The sequence below is a fragment of the Mobula birostris genome, chromosome 3, assembly GCF_030028105.1.
Source record: "Mobula birostris isolate sMobBir1 chromosome 3, sMobBir1.hap1, whole genome shotgun sequence".
NCBI lineage: Eukaryota > Metazoa > Chordata > Chondrichthyes > Myliobatiformes > Myliobatidae > Mobula > Mobula birostris.
The window spans coordinates 106052426-106069445 of record NC_092372.1 but is presented as its reverse complement, the minus strand read 5'-3'; the positions used below and the strand labels follow the sequence as shown (position 1 = coordinate 106069445).

Genomic DNA, 17020 nt, shown 5'->3' with positions numbered 1-17020 from the left:
AACATTTTGCTTAAATTGCATTTGTAATAGTAATATTGACCAGACTGAAAAATTCCACCTTAAAAGTTGACTGTCCATTTCCCTTCACACATGCTGACTGACCCACTGAATTCCTCCCAGTTTTTCTCCAGATTTCAAAATTCAGTCTTTGTGTGAAGTAAAGTTGATGTTTGATATGAAATGCCAAAATACTGATCATGCAAACAAGCCAATATTTACTCTATCTCCTCTAAAAGATTTGTAAGAAAATGATAAAGCATTACCATTTCATGTACAGTACATTATCATTACATGAGGCACATAGGGTAATCTGATCACAATAAATATACTAAATTCAAAAATATGGTGTAAAATGGTTATTGTAAGCTTGGGAAAAGTAGTAAAAAGCATTGCTGTAATGGTAATTTTCACTAAAGTAACAGCAGGTTTATTTCATCAGTGGTTGGAAGCAGCACTCAATGGTGTGTTATGTCAGAATCATGTTTACCATCATTGATATATGTTCTGAAATTAGTTCATTGCAGCATACAGTGCAAAATATATAAAATTACTCTTAAGTTACAATAAAAAAAAATAAATTGTGCAAATGAAGAACTGTTCAGAAATGTGATGGCAGAGGAGGAGAAGCTGTTCCTAACACATTAAGTATGGGTCTTCATGCTCTTGTACCTCCTCCCTGATATTAGTAATGAGAAGGGAGTATGTTCCAGGTAGTGAGGGTCTTTAATGATGGATATCACCTTCTTGACGCAGCACTATTTGCCGATGTCTTCAATGCTGGAGTGGCTTGTGCCCATGATGTATCTGGCAGAATCTTCGACCTTCTGCAGTCTTTTACAATCCTGTGCTTTGGCACCTTCAAACCACGCAATGATGCAACCAGTCAAATTGTTCTCCACGGTACAACTGTAAAAATTTGAAGTACCAAATTTCAAACCCCTAATGAAGTAGAGCCACTAACTTCATGATTGCATCAATATGTTGGGCCCAGGATAGATCCTCTGTGATGTTGAAGCCTAGGAACTTGAAGCTGCTCACCCTTTCCAGTCTGACTTCCTCCATGAGGATTGGTGTGTGTTCTCCTGACTTCCTCTTCCTGAAGTCCACAATCAATTCCTCATTTGTGCTAACTCTTCTAGCTGCTATACTCACTCCTTGCGTGGACTTTGGTCCCAAGTCTGCTGATTTTGAAGATGGATACATTTGTTAAATGGTTTTGTGTGTCTGTGGCTGCAAATTTCAGTTATAGTAGTTCTGAACAAGAGTATTTGATGATTCCTTTGTAGGCTGTGCACCAAAGTTGGCACTCTATTTGGCGCCATCATTACTTTCTGCTCTAGCTATCACAAATTGAAGGGATTTAAAACCTTGAAGAATATAAAGATGGCTATATTTTAGTTAATAAACATCAATATTTATCAGGCATTGGTAAGTTAACTTGAATTTATATGGTACCTTCAAGGAAAGCATCCCTCGATGCACCATAGGAATGTACTCAAACAAAAATTCCATCTAGCCAAGTGATAACCTTGAGAGTTGACCAAAAGTTTGAATGTTTGCTTTCAAAAGGTGGCACTTGCCATTTACATTGTCCTTCCTTGTCCCAATTTTTTTTAACCAGGTGAAATACTTTTAAAAGTGTAGTTATCAACAAAATATAGAAAACGCAGGAGCTAACTTGTGCATTATGTCCTTTCACGTAGCTATGTGTTAACTGGGTTCTATTGTTTTGTAGTGTTCTAAAATGCTGCAGATAGTTTATCCTCTGCAAAACCAGTTTGCATCTGCATTTAATAGCCAATCCAACATACTCAGCCCAATAGCCTTCCCTCAGTATTGCATCAATGTGCCAGTCTGGATGCTTGTGCTCATGTCATTACAACCTTTTGGTAGTTAATAGGTGCGAGAAGGGTATGTTGTGATGAAAATAAAAGGATTCTGCAGCTAGGTACAGATGAGTGAGTGAAAACTTCAAAAAAAAAAATTCGGAATAGGATAGTTGAGGTTATGAACTTCAATAAGAGAAATCTTAATTATTACTTTTATGGAGAAATATTGCAGATGAGCCAAGTGCAGAGGGATCTAGGTGTCCTTGTGCATGAATAACAGGCAGGTGCAGCCAATGGTTAGGAAGGCAAATTGGCTAGCTGTTATTGCAGGAAGTTGGCAGTTTAGGAATGGGGAAGTATTGTTACAATTAATGTGCAAGATACTAGTCAGCTGGTGTACAATGCACAACTTTGACCACTTTACTTATGGAAAGATATACCGTAATGGCATTCGTCGTCGTCGTAGGTCGCATCTGGAATTTGCAGTTGGCGGACGATTTCCCTCCACGCCGCTCTGACATACTGGGAAATCATGTACTTGGCAGGTTACAGCAGTGGTTTGCCTTTGCCTTCTGCCGGGTGAGATCACCACCTCTTGCAGTGGATGACCAGGACGTCTAAGTGTCTTGTCATGCTCTTAGCATTCCACAACGCCTGCTGGCCTGCCTTCTTGACTGTTAGACCATTAATCAGTCTCCTCCGCTCAATCTGCCAGGGCCAGACTTCACACGCTGGGACAGGCAGATCCCTTACCTCACTGAGGGTTGAAGACCCGTCGACTACCCTCACCTGGTTTAGCCCGTCCGCCGAGACGGTTTACCGGGATGTGGCCACTGCATGTGTTACAGCTACTTGGAGCCACAGGTGAGAGCTGAGCGCCAGGTGGGGACCAAAGGTGGACGAGCTGCCCTGAAAAAGGGCACGTCGGCCCCCAACCCCACCACAGGTGCTGTCCCTCCCTAGACACCCTGTACACCCCATAATGGCATTAGAAGCAATTAAAAATGGCATTCAAGATAATTAAAAGGGGTTCACTAGCCTAATTCCTGGGATGAGAGGGCTGTTCAAACTGTAAAGGAAATTAAATTCATATTCATTAGAGTTTAGAATAATGATGTCATAAGACTGACACATTTATAAAACCATTAGAAGGCGTAATGGCGTGGATGAGAATGTTTCACTGGTGGGTAAACCTTGAACAGAGGACATAGTTATAAAGCAATAGTTTAAAATTACGGTGTATAGGAATTTTATTGCCATGGTGATGAATCTCAGCGTTCTCTGCTCCAGAGGGTTATGGATACTAGATTGTTGGGGGTGATATTTAAAGAAGTAGCAAATGACCTTATCCAGTAACTCAGACTTCTGTCATTTGATTTTGGGTTAGAATTGAAAGGCCATTTTTTATGTATACAAGAATAGTTTAAATCTATGAAATTATGCTTGGAAAATTCTTATTCTATAAACATAATTATTTATGCTTTTCCAACTATGTTAATGAAATATTTATATGAAAAAGTTTAGGATATTACACAACACTAGAATTCTTTTGGGTGGCATTAATGGAAAATGACTGGTGCTCCTCCATGCTGGAGTTTTGAATGTAGCTACTTTTTTTACCAATAGGAAAAGCTGCCGATTTTGAGTTATGGTCGGTGCCTAGGAAATGACTGATCTATCTTTTTCATCCTAATAAGTACAGCAGTATTGGCTGCAGGAGAGGTTGTACTGAATTACATTTGAGAGTTGTGTCCTGCAAGAACAGTTTATAAGTATTGAAGTATTATAATGTACACCATGGATCTCTGTTCATGTCTGTTCAAGTTTGTTTTGTTTACATTGTTCCAACTATTAGCGATTGCTTCTGGGGTAAGATTGAACAGAACCAAAATGTCAGCTTTAAATGGAACAATTTATGAATGCTTGGGGTTAGGGGTAGTAAGGACAGCAAAGTTGACCTTGCATTGTGATTTCTTTTGGGCAATTTGTGTGCCAAATATGCAGACTGAAGATTTTAATGTTTGTTGATCTGATCACTTGTTATATTGCTTCTCATCAGTCAGTTTATGATCTGATTGACAAATTTGGCTTTAGATACATTAGTTACATTTTATCTACAGAAGTTATGACAACCTAATTACAAATTTTCATTTTAAGCAGCTTCGAGAAAATGTTAAAGGTTCAATAAAATAATTTTAAAGGCAGAAAAGGATTAATAATTAGCATCGAAAGTTTTCTGGCTATGTACTCAATAAATACAACTAGTCCAAGTTCTGAGCAAGCAACTGCGACATTAAAATAATACAAAGACATAAAAAAAATCGATACACACAATAAACATAAAATTAATGCAGTGTTCTTTGATTTCACACCAAATAATCCAGCAATTCAGGCAATGCAATTTATTATACTCAACTTTGAAATTGTCAGGTTATAGGTGAGAAAAAAAAAATTGATGTTGAATCTGGACTCTGTAAAGGCAAGAAAAGACAATTTCAGGACTTGTAAATTTAGCTTTGTTTCTACCTTGCATTAGAATACAGTTGTTCATGCTGTCTTAATCTCCTTTTGCTTTTTGTTTGACCTGGCTAATACATGCAGTGTTCCACCAGGGTACACAAAGCTTGAATCCACACAATGACTACTGTCAGCATTTTGTGGACACTGGTCATCGCCCTCAAAACTTCATTCGTGATGTAGGTAAGTCAAAGCAATAACCAGTGTGTCCTTCGGACTTGTCCACAGAAATAGTTCTGATGACAATAATCATGGAAAAGTGCAGCAAGACTGATACATCACCAGACCAAAACTAAACATAGGGCTTTCAGAGGCACTTGTGTTCCCAGTGAAGCTGTGCTTTATATTGGTATCAGTGTATTTGCTGGACTTTAGAAGATTCGGGTTCTTGATTAGTATGGGTGTCAGTGGTTACAGGGAGAAGGTAGGAGAACAGGGTTGAGTGGGATAATAAATCAGCTGTGATTGAATGGAGCTGCAGACTCAGTGGGCCAACTGGCCTCATTCTGCTCCTATGTCTTATTGTCTTCCATACTTTTGGGTAATAACCTGAGCTGCAGTTGTGCTCTTGGAGCATCAGATTGTGCAATACCCTCAATGAGTGATACACATTTGATTCTCAGCTTCACTGGGAGCACGTGCCCCTGAAAGCCCATCAATGCTTAGTTTCCTTTAGCAGAAAACTGCAGGAAGAATTCAACAGGTCAAGCATCATCTATGGGGAAAAAGATATTGCCAATGTTTCAAGTTGACACCCTGTGTCAAGAATGAGAGTAGAGTGGAAAGACAGCCAGTATAGGAAGAAGGAGGGGGTGAGATTGGGGCTGTGGTAGGTGATAGTGGATGGAAGAGGGATGAAGGATAATGGGCAAAAGGGGATGGAAGATGGCCAGGTAGGTGTTAGGTGCTAATAGAAAAGGGGGAATAAAATGTGTGGGAGGAGGGTGAAGATGGCAACAGAAACTAGAGGGTGAAGAGCAGAAATGCAAAGATTATAAGTGCTAAAATTTGGTAAGTAAAGAATGTGATAATGGAAACTTTCAAGGGAGATACAAAGGGCAGATGGAACCACACGTGTAAGGGGTATGGGTTATCAGATCGGTAAAATGTGTGGGTAATAGTTTGGGTAGATCCAGGAGGAATAGGAGGATGGGTGCCAGAAAGTAGGAGTAGTAGGGCGAACTATTTGTAAAAGAAGGAAAGTGGAAAGACCAGAGGTTGATTGGAAACTCTGGAGCTAGGGGGTTCACTGAAATTGGAACATTCAATATTCATAACATTTGATTATAGGTGTTAGTTTTGTACAGGTGAAGATTTTCAACCTGTCAGCTTTTCATTCTTTTATAGCTTGGGGCTTGTTGGAATTGTAGTTTATTTTTAACTATAATTTTTTTTAGAAATTAAGAAATAAAGTGATTTCTTAAGTGTAGAGTAAGAAAATGGTGCTAAGTTAACTGTCAACTATTAACATCTTTAGTGGTGGAACAAACTTCTATTGGATTTCATCCCATTTATGTTCCAACCATCATTCATTCAACCAAAGCTTGTCTGAATCAAAATCTATTTCAATTTCCTTGCAGGCCTTGCTGACAGATTCGAAGAATACCCTAAACTCCGTGAACTTATCCGGCTGAAGGATGACTTAATTTCACAAACTAATACTCCTCCCATGTAAGTGATTCCTTGTGTAATTCTTGACAAAGATTGATTTTGTGTCAGGTGCTCAAATGAGGTAGTCGAGAAGTGTTCTTAAGAAGCATACATTTATAAGATTTACTTTAAAACTAACGTCATTTTTCTGTGAACAGGTATTTACAGGCTGATCTGGAGACATTTGATCTTAGAGAACTAAAGAGCAAATTTGACGTTATTTTGGTTGAACCACCTTTGGAAGAATATTACAGAGAAACTGGAGTAACAGCCATTGAAAAATGCTGGACATGGGATGATGTGAGTTGTTTTTCTTGCAATGTTTTTATTATCATTCTACAAATTATTTTTCTAAATGTTTGTTCCTTCTATTTTTTTAAAGAATAAATAGGTGCATGTTTATATCCAGATATTAATTTGCCATTATTTTTTGATAAAATTGTTTCAGACTACCAAGGCTTTTTTATTAATACATATAATTGGTATGTTGGCCACATATCATTACCAAATAACTTTTTGAACGGCACAAGCAATGTTTCTGATGCTCAGCACACACAAAGCTGGAGGAACTCAAAGCAGGTCAAGCAGGTACCTGACCAGTGGAGGGAGACAAAAACAATCAATGTTTCAGGTTGAGATCTTTCATCTCAACTGAAGCATTGTTTGTTTCTTTTCCTCCACTGATGTTCCTGAGGTCTTCTAGCCTTATGTGTCTGTTGCTCAAGATTTACAGCATCTGAAGAATTTCTTGGGTCACTGCAGTTGTTAAACTGTTTATTCATGGTTCAAAATAATATCAAATTTGAAGTAGTCTATTTTTCAGTATTGGCAAAATAAAACACTCGGTTGTATAGCTCTAACATTATGGTCTAATGCATTCAAAAGTCCATTTGTTGATTGTATAGCTGATATCCATGGCTTGCATTACCATTGCATAAAATAAGTTCGAGTTTACACTGAAGCATATATTGGCATTTGCTTGTCTTTACCTTATTGAAAGATTGCTTAATCAGGTGGTAATTTCCAATTGGTGGACTTTGAAAGGAAAATCTCAGCTGGGTGGTTATGTTCTACCAGTTTTTGCCCATTAATAGACCAGTAATTGTAGAATTCCTTTTCAGATTGTTATTGAGTTATCAACTCACTTATTTCTGGTTCTCATACTTCTGCTGTTGCCCATTTTCTGTTCTTCAGAGAAGCCCCCACTTTCAATAGATCATCTTTCATCATTTCTGCTATGCCTTCAGCATCATGTCACCAAAAATGCATCTTTCCCTAGCCTTTTTTATCCTGCAATACCCAGAATGCCAGCCACCACCAACAGATGATGCTCTTGTAACATCAAACAGTATAGTGCAGGAACAGTCCTTCAGCTGGCAATTTTTGTTAATGATCATGATGCCAGTCTAAACTAATCCCATCTGCCTGCACATGATCCATTTCCCTCTGTTCTCCACCTGTCCGTGTGTTTGTCCAGGCGCCTCATTATTGATGCTGTCAGTCTTATTTCTATTACCTCTTCTAGTAGGGCATTCCACGTATCAGCTACTTGGTGTATTTGTAAACAAGGAAAATACATGCCTCGTACATTCTGCTTAAAAGTTTCTCCCTCTCATTTATGCTCTTTAGTATTTGACCTTTTCCACCCTGGGAAAATACACTGGCTGTCTACCATATCTATCCTCTCATTATTTTATCAACTACAATTAGGTTGCCTCTCAGCCTCTGACATTCCAGCAAAAACAATCCAATTTTGTGCAGTGTCTTCTGGTAGCTGGTATATGCAACAATTGAGGCAACATCCCAGTAAACCTCTTCTGCACCCTTTACAAAGCTTTCACTTCCTTTCTAGTCTTAATATAGATCTAAACTCAATCTACCTTTCTGAAGATTTAAGCTCAATCTAACTTTTTTCTGCCTGATTTCCAACTGATGTATCACATAAGCTTCCTCGTTGTCCACAAGTCCACAAATTTCTCGTCTATTAACCTGCTGATCAAATCACCTATATTTTCATTTTATCAAAAACAACAGGTACCAGAGTAGTGGTCACAGACCACCTTCTATGTTACCTTCCTTACAACCACAGTTGTAGTCTTTGTCACCACTTGCTTTCTCACCTTCCAGAACTACAATCATTTTACCTAGCTGTCCTTCAGTATAGCATTCTGCATTCAGTGCTGTCTGTTGTGACTGAGCCATATGGAAGCTGTAATTTGGAAATATAGAAGTCTATTCACGTAGCAAACCACCAGGAGGACCCAAGAGAATCTCACACTCCTGACACAATATTTTTTTTTAACAATTACAAGATAAAATTTATTAGCTTCATCTGCTGTAATCACCTACATTTTGTATATAGTCAGATAAACTTAGAGAATTACATATTGTACAAAGGTAGCACATCCCAACTAGCAGAACCCTTTTGAATATTCATTACTGGTGCCAAAAGTTTCAGTACAAACTCCAGACATCCAAAATACAACTTCTGTTACAGTCTTGAAGTATGGCTTCATGAATATACAACTAACCAGAAGGTTAAGTGACAAAACAGATCTGAAAAAGGATCTAGTGCTGAAAGATGTGTTCTGAACTATGCATTGGGTAGCAAGGATACACCTTTAACAATGTGCAACGTTCATCTATTGTCTTCCTCTATGTGGTTTTAATGGAACAGAGTCAGAACATACCACATCCAATGATTAGCATTACTAGCCACAAAGTATTAGTTGGAAACTGAAGTGTGTGCAGGTTTTATTTCTGAAGACTGGTTCTCATTTTAATTCATCCATAATGTCATAACTCCTGAATTATCCCTAGAACACTCAGTGGAAGCGGTAAGTAAGTTTATTATCAAAGTAAGTGCAGTTTATATTCCCATACTGTTGATTATACTTCTTCCCACCTTGTCACTTTTAAAAATGCCATTCCTTTTTCTCAGTCTCTGTAGTATCTGTTCCCAGGTTTGAGGCTTTCTTTTCCAGAACATCAAAGACGAACTCCTTCAAAGGAAGAGGTTTCCCTTCCTCCACCATTGACTCTGCCCTCACCTGCTTCCCCTCCATTTTCTGGACACCTGCCCTCATCTCCTTCTGCCATTTTAACAGAGCTGGAGTTCATCTTGTCCTTGCCCACCACCTCATGAGCCTCTGCATCCTGCACATCATTCTCTGCAACTTCTGCCATCTTCAACAGGATCTTGGCATTCAGCAAATCTTTACCTTTCCTTTTCTCCCACCCCCCCCCCCCATCCCTCACCTACTCTGCAAACTCTCTCATGGATGTCCCTCCTGGCACTTATCCCTTCAAGCAGAAGAGGTGTGATACCTGCCTATTCACCTGCCCCCATGCTATTTAGTCTTGAGTATCCTTCAACCTGACAGCATGAATATTAGTTTCTCAAACTTTTGCTAATTTCTCCCTCAACCCCTTCTGATTTTCCATTCCCATTCTGGTTCTGTTCTTACCTCTTCTCTTTTCCTCACGTCCCTCGCACTGTCCTCCTCCTTCCACTCTCCTTTTCTATCAGATTCTCCTTCAACCCTTTACTTTTTCCATCTTTCACCTCCCAGCTTGTCATTTCATTTCTCCTCCCCTCACCTACCTACCTACCTTGCCCTTTACCCATCATCTTCTAGCTTGTACCCCTTCCTTTCTGCCTACCTTCTTATTCTGGCTTATTCACCCTTCCTTCCCTGTCCTGATGAAGAGTCTTGGCCTAAATGGTCGACTCTATTCCTTCTATAGCTGCTGCCTGATCTGCTGCATTCCTTCAGTGTTTTGTGTGGGTTATTCTGAATTTCCAGCATCCTGCAGAATCTCTTGTGTTATATGTCACAATATACTACCTTGAAATTCAATTTTGTTGCAGCATTTGCAGGAAAATAAAGAAATACAATGTAATTTCAATACAATGAAGTACAACAGAAATCGGATTTGACATAGTACCTCTGTTCAATACATAAACTTGATTTTGAACTTCTGCGTAACCATACTTAATCACTCCTGTTTCCATTCTGATTGCTTCAACTTTCTGATAGTTTTCTGTTCCCCAGCTTACTCTGAAGACTTTTTTTAAAATCAGATTTCACTTACTTTTGTATCTTATCAGTATCTTATATTTTAGTATTTGACACTTTGCAAAAGCATCTTTCCTTTTGATTGCTGAAATCAGTTGCTTTTTGTGGTATCTAAGAAAATGATTAGAGACTGTTTTTAAGCACTTTCTCAGCAAACTTTTTTGTTGTAGATCATGAAACTGGAAATTGAAGAAATTGCTGCTCTAAGATCTTTTGTCTTTTTATGGTGTGGCTCTGGGGACGGTCTGGACCTTGGAAGAGTGGTAAGTTGTCAAACAGGAGCACTCTGAGCCAGATTAGACCTTCCTTTACTAAGTAGCCTATTCAGATGGTAAGTACTGTCTGGTGCACAGCTGACTAATTGTTTGCCATCAATAGCATGGCTATGTTGAGTCTTAAGCTTTGTACATAATTCACACTGAATACGTAATGTGCTCTACTGTTTTGTGTCTGTCATTTTGATTAATGGCTTTCCTCTTGCAGAGGTATATTGGAAGCTGATCTCATTTGTAATGCCTTTTACAAAAAGGAATATCTCTTAACTGCATTTTTATTACTGAATTCATTTTCCTTGATGATCCATTACCTAAAATGGTTGGTTAAAATGACTTACTTGGCAATTAAGTGTTTATAATGCAGGTTTTCATTAGATTATTTCAGTATGGAATCCCACCTTTTTAAAATGGTACTTTACATTATTTCAAATTAAGTTTGTTGTTTTAGGAAAATATTTATATTTTAGTACATAAGTATTATTTAAAAATTCATTTATTTCATAGTGATGACTCTAAAGACTTTCTGCCTACTACACAAAGCTAATTGACTGTAATTGCACTAAAACAATATTGTAGTTAAGATATTTCAGTGTCTTTAATAAATCTGTTACTGCTTCTGTTGAGCTAATATAAATTCTTGTACAAATCTTAGCACTTGTAGCGTGGGTTCCAATTAGTAGGCCTCAAATTAGAAATTAATTTTTTACGGCTTTTTATTATTCCAGTGTTTGCGCAAGTGGGGTTTCAGACGTTGTGAAGATATATGCTGGATCAAAACCAATAAAGATAACCCTGGGAAAACCAAAACTCTAGACCCAAAAGCAGTCTTCCAGCGAACAAAGGCAAGTGTATGATTTGACCTTGGGGTCAGTGTGGTATAACAAATCCAAGTTCCTGCAGTCTCTTCAAAGGAAATGTCTGCTTTTTCCTCTTTTGTTTAATTGAAATACATGATAAATGCAGTTCAGAATGGGCAATTAATTACTTATCAACCCCAATAGTTTTTTTGGTATGAGATAATATGCAAGCACTTTACAATGTTTTATGAAGTTTTTTCTTGATTAAAATACGTAATAGTTTAATTCATTTATAGGACGGGGAAAAAGGAAAGAAAAAGGTTGCCAATAGGGAATCCCCAATATGGAGAAAAAGAATGGGACAAAGCCCACTATGTTTGTTTATATAGAGATACAGCACGAAACAGGTCTTCTGGCCCAACAACAAACCAGAGTGATAGAGCTGAGTACTGCTCAGCACCCCACCTTTTTAAACCTAGCGGAATCACAAGATAATTTACAATGTCCAGTTAACCTACTAACCCGTACATCTTTGGACTATGGGAGGAAACCGGAGGAAACGCACATGCACTTGCAAATAATGTACAAACTTGCTTCAAGAGGATGCTGGAATTGCTGCTTACTCATTCTTTAATGTAACAAGGTTATATGTGAAGGGCCCTTGTTACTACCTGCAGTTCAGCATTCAACACAGTACTTCCATCCAGGCTCAACAAGAAGCTCAGAGACCTCGGCCATGACCTTGCCTTGTGCCATTGGATTCTGGACTTCATGTCAGATCGCCAGCAGGTTGTAAGAGTGGACTCCCTCACCTTCAACACTCTGACTTCAATACGGGAGCCCCTCAGGGCTCCATACTGAGTCCCCTCCTTTACTCCCTGAATACCCATGACTGTATCACCGCTCTCAGCTCCAATACGCTAATTAAATTTGCCAACGAATCTACATTGATTGACCTTTTCTCAAACAATAACAAGGTGGCCTACAGGGAAGAAGTCATCTCTCTGACACAGTGGTGTCAAGAAAACAGCCTCTCCCTCAATGTTGCAAAAACAAAGGAGCTGGTTGTGGATTACAAGAGGAATGGAGACAGGCTAACCCCTATTGACATCAATGGATCTGAGGTTGAGAGAGTAAACAGCTTTCGGTTCTTCGGCATCCACGTCACCGAGGACCTCGCGTGGTCTGTACACACCAGCTGTGTGGTAAAAAAGGCACAAACGCATCTCTTTCACCTCAGACGGTTGAGGAAGTTTGGTATGGGCCCCCAAGTCTTAAGAACTTTCTACAGGGGCACAATAGAGAGCATGCTGACTGGCTGTATCACTGCCTGGTGTGGGAACTGTACCTCCCTTAATCGCAGGACTCTGCAGAGAGTGGTGCGGACAGCCCAGCGCATCTGTAGTTGTGAACTTCCCATGATTCAGGACATTTACAAGGACAGGTGCGTAAAAAGGACTTGTAGGATCATTGGGGCCCCGAGCCATCCCAACCACAACCTATTCCAGCTGCTACCATCTGAGAAGCAGCACCGTAGCATAAAAACCAGGACCAATAGGCTCCGGGACAGCTTCTTCCACCAGGCCATCAGACTGATGAACTTGCTCTGACTTGAGTGTACTCTATATTACACTCTGTTCTATTTATTATAAATTAATTACATTTAGATGGAAACGTAGCGTAAAGATTTTTACTCATGTATGTGAAGGATGTAAGAACTAAAGTCAATTCAATTCAGTACTTAGATTAAGGCAGTGGTTGTTTCATGGACAGCGAAGTATAGAGATTCTGTTGCCTAGAAATTCCATGGCAACTAGATGTAAAACCTGTAATTTTTATTCTTTAAATCCCTCAAACTATTAAAATAAAAAACACAACTAACAATGTCATTTTAATTAAAAATTAACTAAAATCAAGTATATATACGAAACAGAATGATTTTTAAAAGGCTGATTTGGGCATAACCCTGGCTATTTTCTCGATTAGTTCTTGTTCAGATCCTATATCACCTCTTTCTAAGGATTTGAGTTCATTTTATACCAATAGAACCATGCCACCCCCTCTGCCTACGTGCCTGTCCTTTCAATAGATCTCTTTTAACATCCTTGGATGTTCAGCTTCTAGCTGTAATCTTCTTTCAGCCATGGCTCTGTGGTGCCCACAATACCGTGCCTGGCCAATATCTGACTGCGCTACGAGGTCATCTATCTTGCTCCATATACTGTGTGCATTCAATTATAACCTCTTCAGTCTATATTTGTCCCCCTTTACACTGCAACATTCCACTAACTTGCAATTTTGCCTTATTATCTGCCTGTCCTTCCTGACAGTCTCACTACACACTGCCTCTGCAGGTAAACCAACAGTCCTATCCTCAGCCCTATCACTGTAGTTTTCATCTGCCTGTCAAATTAGTTTAAACTCTCCCCAACCTGCCTGCAAGGATATTGGTCCCCCTCTGGTTCAGTAGTGACCCATACTTTTTTGTACAGGTTATACCTTCCCCCGAAGACATCCTAATGATCCAGAAATCTGAAACCCTGCCCCATGCACCAATTTCTCAGCCAAATATAGTAAATGCCAAAAGAAGACAAGCTGTTCAAATAAAAAACCACTGAGAACAGGAGTTATAAAGAGTCCTTGGAAATGAGTCTGTAGCTCATACTCTCAGTTGAGAGAAGTGGTGAATGAAGTTAACTGTGCTGGTTCAGAAGCCTGATGGTTCTAGGATAATAACCGTTTCTGAACCTAAAGGTGTGACCTAAGACTTCTGTACCTCCTGCCTGATGTAGAAGTGGGAGGGGGGCATGGCCTAGCTGGTGGGGGCCTTTGATCAGTGCTGCTTCCTTGTGGCAGAGCTCCATGTAAATATGCTCAATGGTTGGGAGGGCCCTGCCTGTGTTGGACTGGGCTTTACCTGTCACTTTCTGTAGCCTTTTCCATTACTGGGCATTGGATTTTCCACATCAGGCTGTGATGCAGCCAGTTAGGATATTCTCCACTATACATTTGTAGTAATCTGTCAAAGTTTATGGTGACATGCCAAATACACACAAACATCTATGAAGTTAGAAACATTGGCATGCCTTCTTTGTGATGACACTATGTGCTTGGTCCCAGGTGTTATATAGTCACTAAGGAATTTAAAGTTATTGATCCTCTCCACATCCATTCCCCTCATGAGAACAGTGTCACAGACCTTCAGTTTCTTCCTCCTGCAATGAATAAGGCAGCCCTTTGGTTTTGCTGACATTGAGCAAAACGAGCAAGCAGCATCATTGTAGACCCATCACACCCTGGACATCACCTGTTCCAACTCCTTCCTTCTGGTAGGCATTTTAGATCACTGTATGCCAGGACAAATAGGTACAAGAACAGTTTCTTTCCGTATGCCATCAGTCTTATGAGCACTTGAATTTTAGTCTATTATAAACCAAGTCCACAGGTATACCTCATTGTATATAGTTCAGGATTATTTGCACTATTATTTTGTTTGTTTTTTGATTCTGTACAGGGAGTGCTCAGGGAAACCAGCATCAAATTCCCTGTATGTGTCCACATACTTGGCGATAATAAAGGATTCTGATTCTGAGTGAGAGGTTGTTATGGCAGTACTCACTGTTTTCAAATTCCCTCCCATATGCGGATTAGACACGTGCTTTGATTGTAACAGCAATAATATCATCAGCAAACTTAAATATGGCATTAGAGCTATGCCTAGCCACTCAGTCATAAATGTAAAGCAAATTATCAGCTTGGGTCTTGGTACTAACCAGTTGTGTCTAATATGAATATCAATATGCATTCTCCAATGCCCTGTTCTCCCCCCCAGAATGGGTCTTTGAAACCTCCTAAGTTAATCCAAAACAGGATTTCAGTTAATAATAATTGTTTAAGATAAATTAAGTTTTCTCTTTGTAAAATCTTAATTTGTGTGCATGCTTGCAACAAAGAAACAGTGCTATATCACGAGCTTCTGTGATGTGGGTTGGTAGTCCAAGCCTTGTTCAAGTGATCTGGTCCTAGGGTTGAGGTTCTGAACTGGAAGAAGGCCAAATTTGAAGAAATGAGAAAGGATCTAAAAAGCGTGGATTGGGACAGGTTGTTCTCTGGCAAAGATGTGATTGGTAGGTGGGAAGCCTTCAAAGGGGAAATTTTGAGAGTGCAGAGTTTGTATGTTCCTGTCAGGATTAAAGGCAAATTGAATAGGAATAAGGAACCTTGGTTCTCAAGGGATATTGCAACTCTGATAAAGAAGAAGAGGGAGTTGTATGAAATGTATAGGAAACGGGGTAAATCAGGTGCTTGAGGAGTATAAGAAGTGCAAGAAAATACTTAAGAAAGAAATCAGGAGGGCAAAAAGAAGACATGAGGTTGCCTTGGCAGTCAAAGTGAAGGATAATCCAAAGAGCTTTTACAAGTATATTAAGAGCAAAAGGATTCTAAGGGATAAAATTGGTCCTCTTGAAGATCAGAGTGGTCGGCTTTGTGCGGAACCAAAGGAAATGGGGGAGATCTTAAATAGGTTTTTTGCGTCTGTATTTACTAAGGAAGCTGGCATGAAATCTATGGAATTGAGGGAATCAAGTAGTGAGACCATGGAAACTGTACAGATTGAAAAGGAGGAGGTGCGTGCTGTCTTGAGGAAAATTAAAGTGGATAAATCCCTGGGACCTGACAGAGTGTTCCCTCGGACCTTGAAGGAGACTAGTGTTGAAATTGTGGGGGCCCTGGCAGAAATATTTAAAATGTCGCTGTCTACGGGTGAAGTGCCGGAGGATTGGAGAGTGACTCATGTTGTTCCGTTGTTTAAAAAAGGATCGAAAAGTAATCCGGGAAATTATAGGCCGGTGAGTTTAACATCGGTAGTAGGTAAGTTATTGGAGGGAGTACTAAGAGACAGAATCTACAAGCATTTGGATAGACAGGGGCTTATTAGGGAGAGTCAACATGGCTTTGTGCATGGTAGGTCATGTTTGACCAATCTGTTGGAGTTTTTTGAGGAGATTACCAGGAAAGTGGATGAAGGGAAGGCAGTGGATATTGTCTACATGGACTTCAGTAAGGCCTTTGACAAAGTCCCGCATGGGAGGTTAGTTAGGAAAATTCAGTCGCTAGGTATACATGGAGAGGTGGTAAATTGGATTAGACATTGGCTCGATGGAAGAAGCCAGAGAGTGGTGGTAGAGGGTTGCTTCTCTGAGTGGAGGCCTGTGACTAGTGGTGTGCCACAGGGATCAGAGCTGGGTCCATTGTTATTTGTCATCTATTTCAATGATCTGGATGATAATGTGGTAAATTGGACCAGCAAGTTTGCTGATGATACAAAGATTGGAGGTGTAGTAGACAGTGAGGAAGGTTTTCAGAGCCTGCAGAGGGACTTGGACTAGCTGGAAAAATGGGCTGAAAAATGGCAGATGGAGTTTAATACTGACAAGTGTGAGGTATTGCACGTTGGAAGGACAAACCAACGTAGAACATACAGGGTTAATGGTAAGGCACTGAGGAATGCAGTGGAACAGAGGGATCTGGGAATACAGATACAAAATTCCCTAAAAGTGTCGTCACAGGTAGATAGGGTCGTAAAGAGAGCTTTTGGTACATTGGCCTTTATTAATCAAAGTATTGAGTGTAAGAGCTGGAATGTTATGATGAGGTTGTATAAGGCATTGGTGAGGCCGAATCTGGAGTATTGTGTTCAGTTTTGGTCACCAAATTACAGGAAGGATATAAATAAGGTTGAAAGAGCGCAGAGAAGGTTTAGAAGGATGTTGCCGGGACTTGAGAAACTCAGTTACAGAGAAAGGTTGAATAGGTTAGGACTTTATTCCCTGGAGCGTAGAAGAATGAGGGGAGATTTGATAGAGGTATAT

General features: G+C 39.7%; 1 protein-coding gene across 4 annotated transcripts in view; it reads left to right on the top strand.

Moving 5' to 3' along the window:
* mettl14 (methyltransferase 14, N6-adenosine-methyltransferase non-catalytic subunit) overlaps window positions 1-17020 on the top strand; it is a 59482-nt gene that overhangs the window by 33253 nt on the left and 9209 nt on the right. For all 4 annotated transcript variants that reach the window (XM_072253171.1, XM_072253170.1, XM_072253174.1 and 1 more), the window contains 5 exons: window positions 4442-4529; window positions 5927-6017; window positions 6155-6296; window positions 10246-10338; window positions 11076-11192. In XM_072253171.1, coding sequence (XP_072109272.1) covers window positions 4442-4529; window positions 5927-6017; window positions 6155-6296; window positions 10246-10338; window positions 11076-11192 — 531 coding nt within the window. The remainder of the gene's footprint in view (window positions 1-4441; window positions 4530-5926; window positions 6018-6154; window positions 6297-10245; window positions 10339-11075; window positions 11193-17020) is intronic.